We start from the raw sequence: 22,884 nt of genomic DNA on the forward strand, positions 1-22,884 counted from the left end.
AACATTATATAGGACATTTATTTATTTATTTATTTAAGATTTTTATTTATTTATTCATGAGAGACACACACACATAGAGAGGCAGAGACACAGGCAGAGGGAGAAGCAGGCTCCTTGCAGGGAGCCCGACATCGGACTCGATCCCGAGTCTCCAGGATCATGCCCTGGGCCAAAGGCGGCGCTAAACTGCTGAGTCACCTGGGCTGCCCTATATAGGACATTTATTAAAAACCCACAAATGACATCATATTCAAGGGTGAAAGACTGAAAGCTTTCACCATTAAGATGAGAAATAAGACAAGGATGCTTTCACCATTACTATTTCATTGCTGTACTGGAAATCCGATCAGTAGAGTTAAGTAAGAAAAAAAATAACATCGTGCATCAGAATAAGTAGTAAAACTATCTCTATTTGCAGATGACATAACTCTAAGATGTAGAAAACCTCAAAGAACGAAGAAAAAACTACCAGAGCTAATAAATCAGGAAAGCTGCAGGGTCAAGATCAACCCACAAAAATCAACTGTGTTTCTATACACCAGCAGTGAACAATCTAAAAAGGATATTAAGAATACAATTCCACTTATAATACAATCCAAAAGAATAAATTTTCTTACTGAGAAATAAATTTAACCCAGGAAATGATTTGTACACCAAAAACTACAAAACAGTGCTAAGGATGTTAATGGAAACTAATTAAATGAAAAGACTTACATTCATGGATTAGGAGACTTAATATTGTTAAGAGGGCAATCCTCCCCGAAGTCATCAATATATTCAATATAATCCTAATCGAAATACAAATGGGCCATTTTGCTAAAATGGAAAAAAAATTACAACGGGCCTCAAATAGAAAAAATAATATTGAAAAAGAAAAAACAAAATTATAGGACGCCCACTACCTTTTTCAAAACTTACTACAAGGTTATGGTCATTAAAACAGGGTGGTACTATCATAAAGATAGACATTGAGGCCAAAGGAACAGAAGTGGGTACAGAAATAAACCCAAATATTGATGGCCAGCTGATTTCTGACAAGAGTGCCAAGACCATTCAACGGGGGAAACAATAGTCTCTTCAACGAATGGTGCTGGGACAACTGGATAACCACATGCAAAAGAATGAAGTTGGATCCCTACCTCATTCTATATAAAAAAAAATTAACAAAAAAGGGATCAGTAATTTAAATATAAGAACTAAAACTAGAAAACTTGTAGAACACAGCATAGGGGTAAATGTTCTACCATGGATTTGGTAAAGGACTCAGATTTGACACCAAAAGCATGAGCAAAAAAACAAAACAATAAACTTATTGTTTAAAATCATAAAAATCAAATCAAATCAAAGGACATTATCAAGAAAGTAACACAATTTATAGAATGGGAGAAAATACCTACATATCATATATCTGATAAGGGTTTAGTATCAAGAATATATAAAGGACTCTCATAAATCAACAACAAAAAGACAAACAGCTGGATTAAAAACTGAGCAAAAGGGCAGTCCTGGTGGCGCAGCGGTTTGGCGCCGCCTGAAGCCTGGGGTGTGATCCTGGAGACCCGGGATCGAGTCCCACATCGGGCTCCCTGCATGGAGCCTGCTTCTCCCTCTGTGTCTCTGCCTCTCTCTCTCTCTGTGTCTATGAAAAAATAAATAAAACCTTAAAAAAAAAAAGCAACTGAGCAAAAGACTTCAGTATCTATACAAAGACCACAAGCACATTAAAAGACATTCAACATTATTAGCCATTCAGAAATGCAAATCCAAACCACAATGAGATGATACTTTATAGCTACTAGGATGACCATAATAAAAAAAAAAAAACAGAAAATAAAAAGTGTTGCCAAGGATGTGAAGAAATAGGAACGCTTGTTTATTGCTGATGGGAATGTAATATATTGCAAATACGAAAAATAGTTCAGCAGTCCTTCAAGAATTTGAACACAGAACTGCCATAACTTTGCAATTCTAATCCTAGGTATATACTTATAAAAATGAAAAAATTTGTCCACACAGAAACTTGTACATAAATGTTTATATCAGCATTAATCATAATAGCCAAAAGGTAGAAACCATCTAAATGTTCATCAGTGGATGAATGTATAAGCAAAATGTACATACACATATAATGGGATATGAGTCAGACATAAAAAAGAATGAAGTACTGATACATGCTATAACATGGATACACCCTGAAAATATTATTCCAGGTGAACGCCACTGGACTATTCAGAAAAGGCAAACACAGGGAGAAAACTGATTATCTGTTAATAGGAGATGAAGGGAGGAAGAAATAGGGAGTGATTATTTAATGAGTATGAGGTGTTCTGTGTTAATAAAAAGTTTTGAAACTATAAGGGAGGTGATGGTTGCATAACACTGTAAATGCACTAAATACCACTAAATGGTTAAGTGAATTTCACCTCAATATTTTAAAAAAGTATCATTGTGAAAAAGAATGGAGGGGTGGGGGAAGGATGAAAGTAGTCTGCCTCTGAAGAGCCCAAATGTTCTCAACACAATGCAATAATAGCTGAATTGAGAACTAATGATTTATACCAAGTACTAGTGTAGTACGCAGAATAATGGCCCCCTAAAGATGTCTACATTGTAATCCCTGCGACATAGGAATATGTTAAGTTACAGAGCAAAGGAGAATTAAGACAGCAAATCAGTTCACCTTAAAATAGGGAGTTATTCTGATTACCTTTGTGGGCCCCCCATGTAATTACAAGAGTCCTTACTGGCAGAAGAGAAGGGAAGATGTGTCAGAATCAGCATGGTTAAGATATAAGAAAGACTTCACTGGCTATTGCTGGCTTGCAGATGGAAAGAGATCATGAACCAAGGAATGTGGATAGCTTCTGGTAGCTGAAAAAGGCAAGGAAATGGATTGTCCTCTAGAGTCACCAGCAGGAACACAGCCCTGATGACACTCTGATTTTGGCACAATGAGACCCATTTGAGATTTCTAATCTCCAAGACCATATGATAATAAGTTTGTGCTTTTTAAGTCACTAAATCTGTGGTAAATTGTTACAGCAGCAATAAGAAACTACTACAGATCTTGGTAACCTAGACGTGGGATGCTCCTATAACAAACACCTAAAAATGTGAAACTGGTTCTGGAAATGGGCAGTGGGCAAGAGGCTAGAATTTTCACGAGCATGATTTTAAAAAGCGTAGACTGCTTCAACAGCCTTTTAGCAGGAATATGGATATGAATAAGTGAGGACTCAAGGAATTCTGAAGCACAGTAGAGAACACATGGTCACATTAGAAAATTCCGACAGTCATGAGCAGACTGATGGTAAAAACATGGACATGGGGTGTCTCTAGTGAGGACTCAAGAAAACGAGGAATGTGTTACTGGAAACCATAGGAAAGGGATCAATATTATTATGGAAGAAAGCTTAGCAAAACTGTATCCTATAGTTATGCTGAAAGCCACATTTAAAAAAAAGTTTTCTTTTTTTTTTTTTTTTCTAAATAGACTCCACACACCCAGTGTGGAACTTAACATAGGGCTTTAACTCATGACCCTGAAGGTCAAGACCTGAGTGGAGATCAAGAGTTGGACCCTCTAACCAACTGAGCCACCTGGTGCCCCTAAAAGCCAGAGTTAAAAGAAATGAACTTGAATATTAAGCTTAGGAGATTTCCAAAGTATTGGAGGTGTGGACTGGTTTCTTCTTGTGGTTTCTTCTTGGTGTTTATATTAAAATGTGAGAGACATAATTAAGGGAAGAAATGGTCAACAAAAAGGAACCAGAAAGAAAGAAAAAAAAGGAACCAGGACTTAATAGTTGAAGAAATTTTCATTCTATCCAGAGTGTCAAAGACACTAAGATTGAGATTCACAAAAAGCGGCTCTATTTAAAAAAACAAAAACAAAAACAAAAAAAGGGGGGGGCATAGATGGACAACATTTTTGCTAATACCCCAGAGAGGTGCGAAATAGTCTTTAAAAGATGAAGTATGCAACTCATAGGTCCCTTCAGCTTTCTCAGCAGAAGTCCAAACAGCAATGGGATCAACAAGAAGAAAACGTGGAGGATCCTCTTATCTAATGGAGTGAATCCCTGTGTCAGAGGGGGGAGATCCACAAGATTTTCTGACAACTTTAAACAAAAACACTGCCAGCTTGGAACTTAAAAGGACAGAGACAGTACAAAATGAAAGGCTGTCAGACCCCCAAAATTCTACAAACAAGAAATAGGCTGACAAAGCTACTCAGCTACAAATATATGCTAACCTTAACAAAAAAGAAACCTTTGTGAAAAAGACTCCGAGGAAAGACCCTTGTGTCCAGAAGGCGGAGCCATAGCCCTAGAAAATTATTACTAGACTTTGAGACCAAATGGGAATTTGCCTGGATGGATTTTAAAACTACTTGGGAGCAGTGACTCCTTTTTTTTTTTTTCCTGTTTGAACAGGAATGTCTGTTATCCTATGCCTGTCCGCACCCTTCTATTTGTGAAGAGAGAAGTTGTTTCTTTCTTTTTTTTTTTTTTAAAGATTTTATTTATTTATTCATAGACACAGAGAGAGAGGCAGAAGATTTTATTTATTTATTCATAGACACAGAGAGAGAGGCAGAGACACAGGCAGAGGGAGAAGCAGGCTCCATGCAGGGAGCCCGATGTGGGACTTGATCCCGGGTCTCCAGGATCACACCGCAGGCTGCAGGAGGCACCAAACCGCTGCGGATTTTGAAACTACTTGGGAGCAGTGACTCCTTTTTTTTTTTTTTTTTTTCCCTTGTTTGAACAGGAATGTCTGTTATCCTATGCCTGTCCCCACCCTTCTATTTTGTGAAGAGAGAAGTTGTTTCTTGAGGTTGACAGATTAAGAATTGCGTTTTGGGGTGGATTATACTGATTCTCACCCATATCTGATTTAGGTGAGATACAGAAGATTTGAGCTGATGAAATTTTGGATGTTGGTTTGATGCTGTAACTGGGTTGGGATGTAATTATAATTGGGACGTAGGGTTGATTCTTCTGGGGATGCTGGGATAGGATGAGTGTACTTTACAAGTGGGAAAGAGGTGGATCTTGGAGCAGAGGGAAGACAGGCAGAATACTGGCTTCCAAAGGTACCACATCCTAATCTTTGAAATTTGTGAATATGTTACCTTACATAGCAAAAGATTAAGTGGGATTAAGGTTGCTAATTAACTGACCATAACATAAGGTGATTATCCTGGATAATACAGCTATGAGTATACAGAGCAAAGAAAACAATTTTTTATCTGAAAAATACAAGGAAAAGACACAGAAAAGATAACATCTGAGCCTGATCAAAGAGGAGCAGCAGAGGGAAGCCAGGAAGAAGAAACAGGGCATAAGAGGCATCATGGTGACCCAAGTATACAGCATGTAGATACACAAGCAAAAAGAAAAATCAGGGTACAGTGTAGATTAAGGAAATTCTACTGATAGCTAAGAGTTTTAACGAGAGATCAATGCTAGAGTGCCTGGATGGTTTGGTCAGTTAAGCATGTGACTCTTGGGCTTAGGCTCAGGACATGATCTCACGGCCATGGGACTGAGCTCCACATCAGGCTCTACACACAGATGGGGAGTCTGGTTGAAGACACTCTCTCTCCCTCTGCCCATTCACCCCCTCTCCAAAATTAATACATAAATCTTAAAGAAAAAAAAATCAATGCTGAATTTTCTGTCATGTTTTTTGTTCTGGCATCTATTAAGATATTCATATTATCTTTCTCCTTACATGGAAAATTACAGATTTTTAAAACGTTAAACCAACCCTGCATACTCAAAATAAATCCAACTTGGTCTTGATAAATTATCACTTTTTTTTATATATTATATGTTGGATTACTAATATTTTATTTAAGATTTTTACATTTGCCTTTATATAAATTGAGATTAGCCTATAGCTTTCCTTCTTTGTAACATCTTTGTTAAATTCTGACACCTAGATTATGCTGGTCTTATAAAATAAGTTGGAAGTATTTCTGACTCAGCTATTCTTTTTTAAAAAAAAGTTTTTCAAAAGACTGGCACTATTTCTTCCTTAAATGGATGTTACAATTCATAAATGACTTGTACCTGGAGTTTTAATTTTTCAAAAAAGATTTTAGAGAGTGAGGGCGAGAGAGACAAGAGGGAGAGTAACTTTAGCGGACTTCTTGCTGAGCTTTGAAGTGGGGCTCAATCTCATGACCCTGAGATCACCACCTGAGCCACGAAACCAAGAGTCAGATGCTCAATTGCATCACCCAGGGGCACCTGGATTTTTAATTTTTTAATTACACAGTTTCTTTAATAGTCACAAAACTATTTAGATTTTTGTTTCTTCTAATGTCAATTCTTTTGAGTTAGATTTTTCTAGAAATTTATCCATTTCACAAAAATTTGAAATTTAAGCCATTTATGTTTTGTTTTTCTTAAAATACCTGTAGACACTAGTAAGATTTCAGTTTTCATGCCTAATTATGATTGTTTTATCTCTTTTCAATTTTATTAGCTGTTTTGTTTTGGAATAAAACATACATTTTTTGGATTGGTTGATTCTCTGTATTGTATACATTTATTTCTTGTGTCATTAATTTCTGCTCTTATTTTTTCCCCTCTACCTTCTTAGGTTAATTTTTATTTATAAGTGTGTTGAAATCTATTATGACTTGTGCATCTGTCCATATCTCCTTAAAATACTGTCAATTTTTCATTTATCTTGAGGCCATGTTATCACATGCATACAAATTTAGAATTACTATATGTTCCTGGTGATTTGAGCCACTTACAGTTACAAAATAACCACTTTATCATTTTTTGCCTTAAAATTTACTGTATCTCATATAATAAGCTTTCTTTTGGTTGGCATTTACCTGGAGTATTTTTTTCTAAACTTATATTCCCAGTGTACTTTTTCTTTTACTTTAGCTACTTTTAAGAATTTTTTCTCTTTGCCTTGATTTTCCTGAAATTTCATTATGATGTGTGTTTCTTTTTATCCATCCTACTTGGAATTCTCTGGCCTCTGTGAATCTATAGACAGATCTTATTCATCTGCTTTAAAATATTCTCAGTTATTATCTAATCTTCAAATATTGCTTCTGCTCCATTCTTCTCTGGTCAAGTGACTGGTCTGGTAATAATTTTAGGTTAAAAGATGGTAAGATACCTTCAAATAATTATGAACCTAAACTGTAAAACCAGTGAAAAAACAAACTGTCTTGAGAATGAAGGTAAAATAAAATTAGTTCCATACCAAGAAAAAAGTGAAAGGTGTCATTACTAATATATCCACAGTAAAAAATAAATAAATAAATAAATAAAATGAAAAGATTTTTTAAAAATCTAAAGCGTATTTCTTAGGCAGAAAGATCTTATTAGGTATAAAATCAAAGATGTAAGAATAAATGAAGAGCAAAAGAAATGATAAATATGTAAGTAACATTTAGATAAACACAGACTATACCAGACACAAATGTTTTTACATATGGGTGTGTCTCTGACAGAAAATCAAATAAGCAAAAATTGAGCAAATAAATAAAAAGGAAAAAGAAAGGGAGAGAGATGAGGCAGGATAAATCAACAGCACAAAGATAGGCCAAATTCAAGTCCCAATAAATAAGTAAATACATCAAATAAAAATAGATTGAATGCTCCAATGCAAGATTTTTCAGACATGATTTAAAAAGAAAAATCAACTAAACATCTGTCAAAATCCATAAAATGTGTACTACACCAAAAGTGAATTTTAATGATGTACCAATGCAGGTTTATCAATTATAACAAATGTACCACTGTGGTTCAGGATATGGATAGTGATGGAGGTTGTGTGTGGGGACAGGGTGTATATGTAAACTCTCTGGTACTTTCTGCTCAATTTTGCAATACACTAAAACTGCTCTAAAAATAAATTTTATTAACTAAAAAGTTTATTATGTCACTTACAAGACAAGTAATCCACTAAGTAATTTTATGGTATATAATTTTGATTTAAAATTAAAGCTTTAAAAATGAGGAAACATAGTGACTTCTCTAAAGCTTCCTTAATATAAAAAAGGTAAAATATTACTGTTCACTCTGCAATCATCCTCTGTGAAATATGAAATACATAAATAAAACGAAGTATCATTAAAATATATTTAACAGGAGGTCAAAATCTTGGTTAAGATTAATTAATTATGATTAATTTAGACATCCAAAGATAATATTAATGCAAACTACTTTGAATAATAAAGTATTTATGACTAAAATTAGAAACTACTACCTAAAAACCCAGACCAAATCTTGCTGGTAGTTAAAAATTAGTTCAGAAAAAAAAAAAAAAATTAGTTCAGAGCCAGGAACCACTCAAGTACTCTAACACTAACGTATTACCTGATATCATCCTTACAACACTATGATATAGGTACTTTTACAGGAGGAAACAGAGGCTCAAAGAAGTGAAGTAAAACAGCTTACCAAAAATAACAACCTGAAAGAGTCAAGGATGGATGCTATATCTGTCTATAACACTCAAAGTCCTAACTACTTACTACATGTAGTAACTTCATTTTCTTTCTTTTTTTTTTTTTTTAAAGATTTTATTTATTTATTCATGAGAGGCACAGAGAAAGAAGGGGGGCGGGCAGAGAGACAGGCAGAAGGAGAAGCAGGCTCCATGCTGAGAACACGACATGGGACTGAATCCTGGGTCTCCAGGATCACACCCCGGGCTGAAGGTGGCGCTAAACCACTGAGTCACCAGGGCTGCCCGTAACTTCATTTTCTACATTAATTTCTTGATAGAAAAATAATTCATGGTTTCTAGTCTAATTATACTAGATGTTCTGCACATATACTAATGTCCTAGTTACCACTAAACAATGATTCAAAAGGAATTTTTAGTAACAGTTGCAGAGTATAGTTGCTAAAAATAAACTATAATATATGAATCAAAGTGCTTCTGGGGCCCATGAGTGGCTCAGTCAGTTGAACATCTGACTCTTGATTTCGGCTCCAGTCTTGATCTCAGGGTCTTGGGATCCAGACCTGTTTTGGGCTCCCTTCTCGGTAGGGAGTCTGCTGGAGATTCTCTCTTTCCCTCTCCCTCTCATCTCCCTCCCCCCATTCGTGCATATGCTCTCCCTAATAAATAAATAAATCTTAAAAAAATGCTTCTATGGCTTTTTTCCCTATTTAAATATGCATTTGTATAAAGATGCAGTCAAACTTTTATGTAGTATCACTTCATTTGCCATTCCAAGAATACACAGCAGTTTAACTTCAAAGTTAGTTCTCAGTCAACATATAATAAAGTGCGGGTGGAACTGAGACACATCTATGATTATTAAACTATAGTTGGGGCTGTTAAGCATCTTGGAAGACAAGTAAGCAAAATACCTGTGACAAACTAGAAAAATGATCTACTAAGAAGGAGAAAATGAAAGTCAATCAAATCCTTATGTACCATAATTTAGCATTTACTGACCACTTTCCATTTGTCAGAAAACTGTGCTACATATTGGGAACATGAAGATAAAAGTGAGATAAGTGCTGCATATAGAACAGGCACATACAAAAGGCTTTGGGCACCTAACCTGAGGGGAAATGGGGGAGAAAATGGGAAGAAAAAATAATAATCAGAGATGGCTTCCTACTGAAACTGCTTTACGAGCCAAGCCTTAAATGATGAATAGGCAATGAGACAGGTAAAGAAAGGCAAGGAACAAGATGCAAAAAGGCACAGAAACAAGAAAGCCTAATCCATTTAGAGAACTAAAAGAGTTTAACATAAGATACACAGGGTAGATGCTGGAAGTGAAGTGAAAGAGTAAAATAAGGCCTATGAAGAATCCTTCATGAAGGTGAAGTTTATCTTGAAGGCCAGTGAAGGAAGTTAAACATGAAACTGACACAAAGAGACACAGAAGAAACAGTAATCTAGGTTAAAAAAAAAAAAAAAAAAAAAAAAGGGCAGCTGGGGTGGCTCAGTGGATTAGCGCCGCCTTCAGCCCAGGTGTGATCCTGGAGACCTGGGATCGAGTCCCACGTCGGGCTCCCTGCATGGAGCCTGCTTCTCCCTCTGCCTGTGTCTCTGCCTCTCTCTCTATCTCTCATAAATAAATTTTAAAAATCTTAAAAAAAAAAAGAGAGATGAGGTCCTATACCGAGACAATGGCAATGAAGACAGATAAATACAAAATGCCATAGAAACAGAACAAGAGAAAGAGAAACATCTGTGATGTTTTATGGAGTGTCTAATGGAGTAAATGGTGATGCTGTGACTGAAGAGACCAGAGGGCACTATCATATTACCTTAAAGTGATAAAGTAACTCCTATCCTTCAGGGGTCAAGGAAAAAATTTTAGGAGGAAATACCTAGTATGGGATTTAAAAGATGAACAGGAATTAAGAGCAATGTGTTGGGGTTTGAAAGTTGGCAGTGAAAAAAAAAAAAAAAAAAAAAAAAAAAAAAAAAAAGAAAGTTGGCAGTGAAGGGCAGGCACTGGTTAATGACAAAAGATGAGGCTAGAGTGGTCAGAAGATGCCAGATCAAAAATGCTTTAAGAAGTCATCTTAGGGATGCCTGGGTGGCTCAGTGGTAGAGCGTCTGCCTTTGGCTCAGGTCATGATCTCTGGTCCAGGAATCAAGCCCCAAATTGGGCTCCCTGTGAGGAGCCTGCTTCTCCCTCTGTGTCTCTGCCTCTCTCATGAATAAATAAATAAAATCTTTAAAGAAAAAAAAAAAAAAGGGAAGAGAATGAAAGGATGTTTTGCAAAAATGACTCTGACTGCAAAATGAAAATGAACTGGATTGCTAACCCAAAGCTGAAAGGAGAGGTAGGAAAAAAAATAACCCAAGTAAGAGAGGATAGTAACCTGAGTTAGAATGTCAGTGGAGTCAGGTGTCAGTGGGGACTTATATAAGTGGATACACTTGAGATATAGAAGGATTGTTGTCTGGTAGGAGTGGAATTAAAGCTAACACACAGTGTATTTCTATATAACCACTCATCTACCCTTTATTAAGCAATAAATTTACTAATTTACTAAAAGTAAATCATTTGCTAGTTTTTTAAAAAAATCAATAGGTGAATGTCTTAATTCCAATTTACAAAAGGCCCCCAAGACTAGAAAAAAGTCTGAAGACTAGAGTAGATTTTGAGATGGATTTTGAAAAATAAGATTATTACCATCTATTTATTAAAGAAAATAATAAAAATGGATTAAGAAAAATAAATGAAAAAACAAAACAAAAAAAAACCAAAAACAGAAAAATAAATGAAATCCTGATCTAAAATATTAAGGATGATAATAAAAATCTGGCATGTGGATCTGAAAGGATGGTAGTGCCATTTACTAATAGAGAAAACAAAGGAAAAGGCAAGAGGTATAGACGTGGATGTGTAGATGAGTGTGAGTGTGTGTAGACAGATTGGAACAGGAATGATAACAGTAAATAGTTTTTGTTTTTTTCTGTGTTTTTAGTAAATGCAGTTTTGAAAAGGCTATATTAGAGCACTTAAGTACTGATAACAACCAACCAAGGATATGACATTGAGAACTGAGCTATATTTAATATTCAAGAGAGAAAAGTGGACTGAAGACAGAAACTTGGATATAAGCAGCATATATGTAGTAACTGAATCTTTGAGAGTAGCTAATTTTCAAGTAGAATATGTAGAGTAGGAAGTAAGATGGCTAAGACAGATTCTTACAAATTGGAAAAAAAAAAAAATTTTTACAAATTGGTAGTGTAAATACTGTCCATAGAAAAGACTGAGAAAATGAGCCAGAGGAGTTAAAATGAAAATTAGGAGATCAAAGTATTTCAAAAACTAAAGGTAAGAAAAGAGTCTTTTGGGAAAAGCTAAGTCAACAATACTCTATGCTGCCAAGTTAAAAAACTCTCAAATGTCTATAGCATTGAGCATCAAAAAGATAGTTGATCTTTAAAAGGCAATTTCATTTAGGAAAGGAGAAAATGGAAACTGAGACAGAAGAAAGACTGGCAAGTCTTTCAAGAAACCTGGTTATAAAGATGACAGAATATGGCAACTGGAGTAGAGGGATATATAATTGAAGCAGAGTTTTTTTGTTTCATTTTGTCTTCTAGAAGGAAGGAACCAGTAGAGAAAAAAAAGGTTGACAATGTAAGATAATGGGAGTATTGATAGAAGAGTCCCTCATGTAGCAGGGTTTGGGAATCAAAGCACAGATGAGGGCAGCCCGGGTGGCTCAGCAGCTTAGCGCTGCCTTCAGCCCAGAGCCTGATCCTGGAGACCCAGGATCGAGTCCCATGTCAGGCTCACTGCATAGAGCCTGCTTCTCTCTCTGCCTGTGTCTCTGCCTCTCTCTCTTCTCCCTCATAACTAAAAAACAAAAACAAAAACAAAAAAAGCACAGATGAAACATTACCTTTCAACAAAAGGAAAAAAAAGAATACATCCACATAAAAATATCAAACAGGGTGTGTGTGTGTGTGTATTTTCTACTCAAATAAACTTAAGTTCTTGCAGAACAAAAAATTTTATGTTTGGACATCTGTAAATTGAAATTTTAACAATGGTCTTCTATGTGGATGGGATCATGGTCTATGTTGTTTTATATTTATATTTATATTCTTTCATATTTTTCCAATTTTCTATGTATTATAAGCATTTAATTATTAAAAATCTCTTTGCGGGATCCCTGGGTGGCGCAGCGGTTTAGCGCCTGCCTTTGGCCCAGGGCGCGATCCTGGAGACGCGGGATCGAATCCCACGTCGGGCTCCCGGTGCATGGAGCCTGCTTCTCCCTCTGCCTGTGTCTCTGCCTCTCTCTCTCTCTCTCTGTGTGTGTGACTATCATAAATAAATAAAAATTAAAAAAAAAAAAAAAACTCTTTGCTCCTTGAACTATAAAGAGCAGTTAATCATTAATGCAGAAAATTGAGAAAATAAATAAAAAGCAGAAAGGGAAAAAACAATACCTATAATCTACCAATGTACTGCTTCCAAAGGATGAGAAAATAAATGTCAGTTATATTACTTAATATTCTCTCAGAAAAAGGAACATTAAAAAAAAAAAAGAAAGAAAAAGAAAAAGGAACATTAATGGAAATACTGAATTGAGATCTTCAAAACTACTACTGACTCTATCATTCCTCTTAGCTACTAAATCTTCATTTTAAAAGGGGATTAAATGGGCAGCCCTGGTGGCGCAGCGGTTTAGCACCGCCTGCAGCCCGGGCTGTGATCCTGGAGACCTGGGATCGAGTCCCATGTCAGGTTTCCTGCATAGAGCCTGCTTCTCCCTCTGCCTATGTCTCTGCCTCTCTCTCTCTCTCTGAATGAATGAATAAATAAATAAATCTTTAAAAAATAAATAAAAGGGGATTAATAAGTCTCCACTTACAAAGGCTGAATTCAGATTATTTGGAGATTAGTGATTTAGACATAAATTTTAATACTGCCTTCCTTCCTGGCCGTAACTATTTTTAGTATTTAGGTATTAGTGTAAATATATATAACATCTAACATTCATGCTCACTGGCAACGATTTAAAAAAAGGAAAATTAAAATTGGAGGCTTACAGTTGTGGTAAATTTGGTCTAACAAAGGGATCATTCTCTGCTCCATTGACTGCTTTGTTTTTCCTTTGTTTTGGTTCAGAATTGGTAGAGGGTGCCTGAGAATTATTAGCTGTAGGAGGTTTGCGTTTGGCTAGAAGTTTCCTTTGCCTTTCAATATCTTCCCTTTGCTGATTCACCCATTCTTGTTGCCTGTATAAAAATAAATGTAAAAAACCATATTAACTTTTCATTACTCTTCACAGTTAAAACATAAAAATACATTAACATGAAAAAGCATATAACATAAACAAAAATTATCATTCTATCTTTTTGAACCTACTCATACTCACTGTCCAGGTCTCATCTGAAGCATTCATTTCTAAATTCCCTAAATCCCCTGAACTAGGGAAAGATGTGTTGCTATATATAATTGCATGGTACATTTGTAGATCTCCATTTCCTTCTTCCTAGTATCATTCCTACAGATACTTGATTAGAATATGTCTCTAGACTACATATTCTAGACTACATCACTGCATGAGAAAGGAGACCATATCTATTTTATATCTTCTTATACCTAGTGCCCAACATAATTACCAGTCATACTAAGAATTCAGTAAAAATTTGCTCGATGAAATAAATGGGTATTAAAATAAAGAACAGAGGTAAGCACAGAGTATATTTTAAACATGCACCTCATTACTTTGTTTTTGCAGAAAAACTTAAAAAGACAAATACAAGTTTAATTAAGCATTATTTTCTAAATTTATTTTTGTGAAAAAGATTTTGGGACTATGCAAGCGTTACTTTGAAATGAAACAAAAAGTTGACCCAAATATAAGAAATTTATAAAGAAAGAAAGAATTTTGATAATTTGAAGGAAATTTTAAAAAAATGAAGGGAAACAAGAAAAATTAGCTTGGCTTTGAAAAATGAGCAATTAATAAAAGGTAAAAATATTACTGCTTCCCATTCAAGAATCTAAAGCTTACTAACTGTAACAACTACTAAATATCATGTCTATTATAAAAAATACAGGTTAGAGATTTCAGCAATTTGACCAGAGCAAGAATAGGTAGCAGTGAAGTTTTCTTTCTTTTTTTTTTTTTTTAAAGCAGTGAAGCTTTTTAAATCTATCCCATCACACAACTTGTTCTCATAGTAACCATGTTCCCTATTAGGTCACCTCAACATACTAAGTAACAATTTTAAAAATTCTACGTGGTTATGATACTTAGATTTTGAACAAGTGTTTCAATTCCTTGCCTCCTCACTCCCACTCAAAGCAGAACTACAGAACTACTCAGCTGACCCCAAATTGGCTTTACACACATTGCCTGTTCCTATGGTTCTAGCCAGACAGTAGTAAAATATGGCCACAATGAAAGAATCGACAGCCACCTAGACAGGAGAGTCTAAGGGGGGAGAAAATTCAAGAATAGCAAAGCAAGAACAGGAGTTTAATCCAGTTTTTCTTTGGAAGAAGAAATTAATACCTTCATTTTACTAAAAAAGTTAATTTTTAAAGCTAGTTTAGAGCACAATCAAGATGGTATAAATGAAAATAAATAGCAATAACCCTAATGTTGAAAATCCTAATGGAAAGTAAAGAATGATTGAAATGAATACAAAGATAATATCTGATTATTCAGGAATGACTACATAATTTAGAGATTATTAATATTATTAATATTTATTTCCCTTCTCATCCAACTACTTTTATCACTGATAAACTATTTAACATACGCTGATAAGCAGCTTGATTTAAATTCCATATATATAACACACTGTAGGCCCTCAATACAAGAAATGCAAGTTAGTATTTAAAAACTAGATTACTTGTTTTTTATAAAAGGATAGAACTTGGGAATAGCCAGACTGAAGAAATGCATACCACAAGGTATGGGACAAAGGTATGAGGCTTCTCTGGCTCTCTCCAATTGCACCACTCTCCCCAAATCTCCTTATGTTCTCCAACCCAGAATCTCCAATTTTGCTCTTTTTTGATAGCTCAATGAAGAAATTTTTGCTACAAACAGTTTATATTTTAAATTTGTATTTACGGTTACATTATGTCCTATTTCATTATCAGGATAACTGTAGATCTGGGCTTAGTAGCAGAAGTTCTTGCTTATTGAACACTCATAAATCATGGTTTCTATCTCAAATGTATCTCCTATTCTCTACTTTCACTGTATTTTAGTTCAAGGATAATCATCTTTCATTTGGACACCTCAGGTGTCAATAATTTATCCTCTTTCCAATATTAGTCCCACATTATCACCAGTTTCTTTCTAAAACTCAATTATGAAAATACACACTATGTACAAGCCTTTAATAACTCCGTGTCATCCACAGAATTAAAGCCAAACTCTCTAGCATCAAAAGAACAATGTTCTTCATTATGGTACACCTATTACCCAGCACAGCTGGTGTTAAACAAAAGGTGAATAAATCAAGTGCGAGAGAGAGAAGGTCATTCTATGCTGAGTACTGAGAATCAATGTTTGAAACAGCAATATTTATATACAGCTTTGCCTCCATTTTCCATAAAACTGGACTAACTCTAGGAAATCTGATGTAGATGCTGACACTACTCCTGCTTTGGCAGTTTAAAATTTTTTCCAGTGAAAACAAACAGCACAGGTCCTGGCTCCTTCATACATAATCGAGCCCTATCTACTATCACCTGAACTCAACGATTTCTGTTTTAAAGTTTTCCTCAGAAATGCTAAAGCTACATAATCCATTCAACTGATTTATGAAATTACTGTATCTGAAGCAGAAGAGAAAAAGTTCCTGTCTTTTCCATAGGAACAGAAAGCAGGCAAGTGCTGAATATTAACATTAAAGTAAGGATTGGAGAATGGGGAAGAAACTAAGTACAAAAATTCCAAGATCTATATATACACACACATCAAAATTAAATTTTCCTCCCAAATTATCTATAAAACTAGCAGATTAGTTTATATTTTGGAAAGTCATATTTAAAATAATACATCATATGGTATGGATGAATGTAACCCCATCAAGAAGTCTACTAAAGCTGAAATTGTAATACTTTTGTTTTATGTTCCTTTCAAATATACTAAGTTCTGTGATTTCAAAGAGTAGTAAAGAGCAGAAATAGAACATAATTCCAAATCTATATCTTTGGAAGTAACAAAATCCCAAAGGAACACTACATTTTTTTAAAATGTAAGAATGACTAACTTCACAAGATTCTGAAATGCAAAACCATCTGTCCATTGTTCAGTAAATGAAGCACCATGTCTAACTGTTGTGAAGTGCCCAAGGCGTAATCGGTCTTGCATACTCTTCTCTCGGCTTGACAGTTTTTCTTGTGTACTCTGAAAAAAAAGGAGGAAGAATAATCAATTTTATTCATTTAAATTTAAAACTGTACAAGGTGGAAAGAGCCAACAGAATGAAAAGGAAAATTCACTGAACTTTTAACTTACCTTTTCAATAAGCAGCTTCTTGCTCATTGATATGCACTTATTTAATCGTTCTTTGTATTTTTCAAGTAACTTTTGTTGTTCATCTATTTGCCGTCTGAGATCACAGTTAGCCTATAACATAAGTAAAAAATAGAAAAGGTCTAGAATTTGTGTATATGAGACACTTAGGAGTATTCCTTACATTCTGAGGAAACTACATAAATAGGATCAATAGGTAATTAAGTAGGATACTAAAAAATTTTTTTAATCATCTACTAATCATGGGATAGTACTGTTGAAAGCTGCATAATTGTACAGTGGAATGTACATGGAATTTGTATCCATACTCCAAGGGATCAAATCCACTCCTTAAGATATGTAACCTTAGCTAAATTAAGTCAGTTATCTGAACATTAACTTATTTTTATTTTGTATTTCTAGAATAGGGGCAATACCATTTACCTCACTTAGTTAAAAGTAACCAAGTATATAAAGTGTCTAACACTTAAAAATGAATGTGAGTTCTCTTTCATCTTTTGTAACTGATACGTTTTATCTCCATTAAACTTGTAGATGGCACTATAAATGCCTACCCAAAAGCTAACTACTTCCACCATTTTTCTTGGCAACAAGATATCAATTTTGCTGACTTTGTAGGAAGCTGTATTGCTCAGGAAAGAGGCCTTTCTCTAAACTCAGGAGATGAGTTGGGTTACTCCAGTACAGTGACAAAAGAATAACCTGGATACAAACTGTTGAGACACACTCCCAGAGGAGTTTCTGTGTATAGTAGGTCTGGGGTAGGGTCCTAAAATTTCTTTCTTTTTAAAAGATTTTATTTACTTATTGACAGAGAGAGAAAGAGCACAAGCAGGGGGTGCAGCAGAAGGAGAGGGAGTTGCAGGCTCTCTACTGAGTAGGGAACCTGATAAGAGTGTCTTGATCCCAGGACCCAGGGATCATGACCTGAGCTGAAAGCAGATGCTTAACCAACTTAGCTACCCAAGCACCTCTGAAAATTTATTTCTAATGAATTCATCAGTAATGCTGATGCTTCTGGTCTGGGAATCATACTTTGAGAACCATAGGTTGATGCCAATCATGGTAAAAGCCAAAAGATCATGGCATAATATATTGAAAATGCTAGGAGAAAATAGCTGCCAGTCTAAAATTATGTAATTAAGTCAAAGTGTTTTACAAGGAAAAGGGTAAAATAAAGAGACTCCCAGAGGAACATAGATGGAATTTAGCACCAATAAAACCTCTTCATTAGATACAATTCAAACAAACTCGAAGAAACTAAACTGTCTGTATGCCTTTAAAACCAGAGGATATTTCTTCAATCGCAAATCAAGATTTAATATAAAGCCACAGCAATTATGATGACCCAAATCTATTTCCCCTTTCTTCATTAAGTAATGAAAACCAACATTTTTATTCTGGATTGATAAATATCTAACTAAACTATCCTAACAGTGACTCTAATAAATATTTTGTACCTTGATATGGCCTTCAAGATGGAAGTCATACACTAATGATACAGGAGCAAAGACACTAAAGGAGCAAAGATTCCATATGATGCTATGAAGGCATCACACCTGGGTTGCTCAGTTCTGTTCTTCTCAAAAATATTGTATTTCACTTAAAGTATTGTTTATGTTCTCTATTCCTAACAGACAATTGCTAAATGATTAACAACAACAACAACAACAAAGGTGCTATGGTACCAGTATAGGAATACACAAATAGAACATAGGACAAAGCAGAAAATATAGAAAAGATCTACTTGTATATAGAACCAAGATTATATGATAGAATTGGGAGAAAAGAGTGGACTAGGCAACTGATTATTTGTATAGAAAGAAATTAAAAAGGAACTCTATCTCACACCATACCCCAAAACACTTCCAATGAGATTAACAACTTACACTGAAAAATGAGGCTATAAAAGTTTTTAAAAATATAGAGGAACATCTTTATGACCTTAGGAATTAAGAAAATTAGTTCTTTCAGTATAACTCTGATAATAATTTGGTACAAAGTACAAACAAAAAAGATATTTAATCATATTAAAATTTTAAATGCATCTAATCATCAAAAAGCAGCATGGAGAAATAAAGAGGCAATCTGTCACTGGGAGAAAATCTGTATATAGGAACAACAAAAAACTGACATCAAAACAAAACAAAACAACAAAAGACAGTAACCCGTTAAGAAAAATCAGCAAAAACATGATCAGTTATTTCGCAGAAGAAACACAGTTAATAAATATTTTAAAAGATGCTAGAAAATAGAGAACAAAAAAAATAGAGAACATAATAAAAGATACTTTGTTATATTCATCAAATTGGCCAAAAAATTTATTATACCTGATTATAATGAGCCTTAGCAAAGATAATGAGCATCAAGATTATTTCTTGCCTACTGCTGGTAGGAGTGTAAATTAATCCAACTGCTTTGGGGAAATTTTGGCGTTATAAAGCAAAATTGAAGATGTGCATGTCATGTATTCTGGCCAGATCTCTCTCACAGCATGTAACATACATAAGACAAATTCTTCCACATTTGCCCTAGAAGACATGCCCAATAATGTTCTTAGCAGAACTGTTCATATTAGCAAAAAGTAGAGACAGAATGTTCACTAAGAGCAGAAAAAAATGTATTATGGTATATTCATATAATGCCTTACTATATAGCATGAAATGAACAAAGTACATGACATTCCACATATAATAGTGAAAACAAGTAGGGCAAAAGGGTAAAGTTCAAAAATAAACTGAAATATGTTAAGAATGTATAGATACATATGTGATAAAGCCATAATAATAAGGCATAATGAATACAAAACTTAGAACAGTAATTAATGGTAAAAGAATGTGAGAGAGTAACTGGGATAGGATCAGGAAAGGCAAGCTCGATGTTTCAAAGGTATCAGTAACTGGTAGGATCACAGATGAGATACTAGTTTTACTGAATTTCTATACCAATACTTCTCAAGGCTGGCTTAAATTATAATTATTTGGAGGAGCTTTGTTTTTTCTTGGAGGAGATTTTAAATCCTGGGGATCTCTGGGTGGCTCAGAGGTTTAGCACCTGCTTCAGCCCAGGGCGTGATCCTGGAGTCCCGGGATCGAGTCCCACATTGGGCTTCCTGCACGGAGCCTGATTCTCCCTCTGCCTGTGTCTCTGCCTCTCTCTCTGTCTCATGAATAAATAAAATCTTTAAAAAATAAAAAACAAAACTACCAAAGCCCAAGCCCCACATCACATCAATTTAATCAGAATCCCCCAGAGTGGAGTTTATGAGCAGGTACCTTTATTTATTTTTTTTTAATATTTTTATTTATTTATTTATTTATTTATGATAGTCATAGAGATAGAGAGAGAGAGAGAGAGAGAGAGAGAGGCAGAGACAGAGGCAGAGGCAGAGGGAGAAGCAGGCTCCATGCACAGGGAGCCCGACGTGGGATTCAATCCCGGGTCTCCAGGATCGCGCCCTGGGCCAAAGGCAGGCGCCAAACCGCTGCGCCACCCAGGGATCCCGAGCAGGTACCTTTATAAAGTGCTTTCTAACCTTCCCATTTGGTGATTCTTATAAGCAGCAAGGGGCGAGAACCACTGCTTCATACCTTACAGTGTAAGTACACTTTTTGATGTGTCTTTTTATAAAGTTTCCATTAAAAATCTCACAGGATTGGGCAGCCCCGGTGGCGCAGCGGTTTAGCGCCGCCTGCAGCCCGGGGTCTGATCCTGGAGACCCAGGATCAAGTCCCATGTCAGGCTCCCGGTGCATGGAGCCTGCTTCTCCCTCTGCCTGTGTCTCTGCCTCTCAGTCTCTCTCTCTCTCTGAATAAATTAAAAAAAAAAAAAAAAAAAAAAAAATCTCACAGGATTGCAGTAGTTACTTCATCTTGTATAATATAAAATGTCAGGTTTATAACAAAATCAATTACCTTTAAAACTAACATAAAATGGCCATCTGACTTATAATAGTTGATCAAATAAAAATAAATTTTATAAACTTCCCTCTATTTCTCCAACTTTTCTCAATTCACCTTTATCTGTTTACTTTAGACTTACTCATATATTTGAGAGAGAGCGAGAGAGAACATAGGTGGGAGGGGCGGAGGGAGAGGGAGAGAGAAGCTCAAGCAGTCTCTGCTCTGAGCCCAACGTGGGGCTCAATTTCATGACTTCAGCTGAGACCACAACCTGAGCTGAAACCAAGAGTCAGATACTCAACAGACTGTACCACCCAGGTGCCCCTCTCAATTCACATTTAAAGAGCTAATAATTTTCACTTTAAAATAGTGATTTTCATGTACATAAAACTACCAGGAAAAGCTTATTTTTTTTCCAGCTAAATAATTTTTTATAGTTCTAAGTATTCCTCAAATTTTGTAACTGCCAAATAATTTACTCAATTTTTTCCCCTCCATGACTTCCTACTTACCCTGAGCAAGTCATCTATACGACCTTCCTTCTTTTCCAGGTCCTGGTTTTTATTACTTTCTAATGCTGCTAATTTCAGCATTGTGAGATCAGTCTAAATGAAAGAAAGCGATTTTATTATCTCCATTAAACATATTATTACATGCAAATATAAAACTAGATCTTAGTGCTTCTAAAAACAAAGAAAACACGTGAGTTTGTGTATGTAAAAGTTATCCCAGAAAGTCTTAATATAATTTTAAGTTTTAATATCTTCAGAGGTATAAATTCTACAAGCTTACAAAGAAACATTTAAAAGACTGATTACTAATATTTTAGAGTATTATTATGTTCTTCATTAAAATTCAGTATAACCACAGCTTTGTGCTATCAACTCTAGCTGATTTTTGAACACGGCAAAAACTTTCATGAGTTGTTCATTGACTGAAAGCAAGGTACCTGTAATCCTAGCCTAAAGATTATCCGAAGAAAGAATATTGTTGACGCATGTACAATAGCTTGGACATGACCTAACAGAAAAGTCTAACGGCAATAAATTGGGGTAATAACAGTGGCTAAGCAAAAAGATCTATTCTTCCAATTTCTCTGGTCTGAGATAGTAAAATCCAAAAACTGTCACATGTAGAAAGTTAAAAAGAAAAACTTAGTACTCAAAATTCATAAAACCAAATAACCATTAAAGATATCTGATTTTCAAGTGATATTTAAGTGTATAGCAAACATGAATATACATAAATATAGATACTCAAAATGAACTGCTTTAATGGTTACTTATGACAAATGTAATAGGTTTTAGGAAGACATTGTTTATATGGTATGTTCAAAAATAATCAAAACTGACATGTCATGCTTGTTCTGTTTATTTAATATGCATAGAACATCTACATATTTAATCTGCATGTAAAAAAGGACAAGCTGATAGTTAATTACATGTTTCAATTTCTTACCCCCCACAAACTGTTTTTTTGTTTAGTAATTAGCTTTCTTGATGTCTTTATAACTATGTCTAAAACAAAAAAAATAAAAAATAAAAAAAAATAAAACAAAGAGAAGACATCTTAGTTATTTCTATTAAGTTTCTTAGAAGTCATACAAAGAAATTTTAATTACTATTTACCTGAGTAATTTTAAAGGATAACTGCTTTGGTTGTATAATAGGGTGGTCCCCAAAAGCTAATGCAGTAGGAGAAGGGCTATTCGGTCGAACCTTAAAAAAAGATTAAAATTTTTTCATTAGGAGGAAAAAATATAGGCTTTTGTCTCAGCAACAACTAATTAACATCTCTTAAGTTTTTATCAGGATAATAACTGAATTAAAACATAATTGATTGTTTAAAATTTTTAATCATTTATTCAACAAGCATTCATTTTTAGACTACCCTCCCTTACAGAGGCACAGAGAAAGAAAGCTTACATTCTAGAACCATAAAAAACATTTTCATGTTTTCAGTCTGTTAACTATAACAAGGCAAAA

The 22,884-nt window shown here is 34.8% G+C and overlaps 1 protein-coding gene across 4 annotated transcripts in view; it reads right to left on the reverse strand.

The window, feature by feature from the left end:
- Nucleotides 1-22,884, reverse strand: part of TLK1 (tousled like kinase 1) — a 150,437-nt gene that overhangs the window by 37,797 nt on the left and 89,756 nt on the right. For all 4 annotated transcript variants that reach the window (XM_025460142.3, XM_049106085.1, XM_025460141.3 and 1 more), the window contains 5 exons: nucleotides 22,528-22,617; nucleotides 21,412-21,504; nucleotides 16,980-17,090; nucleotides 16,732-16,868; nucleotides 13,540-13,728 (listed from right to left, as the gene is read on the reverse strand). In XM_025460142.3, the coding sequence (XP_025315927.3) occupies nucleotides 13,540-13,728; nucleotides 16,732-16,868; nucleotides 16,980-17,090; nucleotides 21,412-21,504; nucleotides 22,528-22,617 (620 nt within the window). The remainder of the gene's footprint in view (nucleotides 1-13,539; nucleotides 13,729-16,731; nucleotides 16,869-16,979; nucleotides 17,091-21,411; nucleotides 21,505-22,527; nucleotides 22,618-22,884) is intronic.

This window comes from Canis lupus, chromosome 36 (assembly GCF_003254725.2).
Source record: "Canis lupus dingo isolate Sandy chromosome 36, ASM325472v2, whole genome shotgun sequence".
In the NCBI taxonomy this organism is placed as follows: domain Eukaryota; kingdom Metazoa; phylum Chordata; class Mammalia; order Carnivora; family Canidae; genus Canis; species Canis lupus.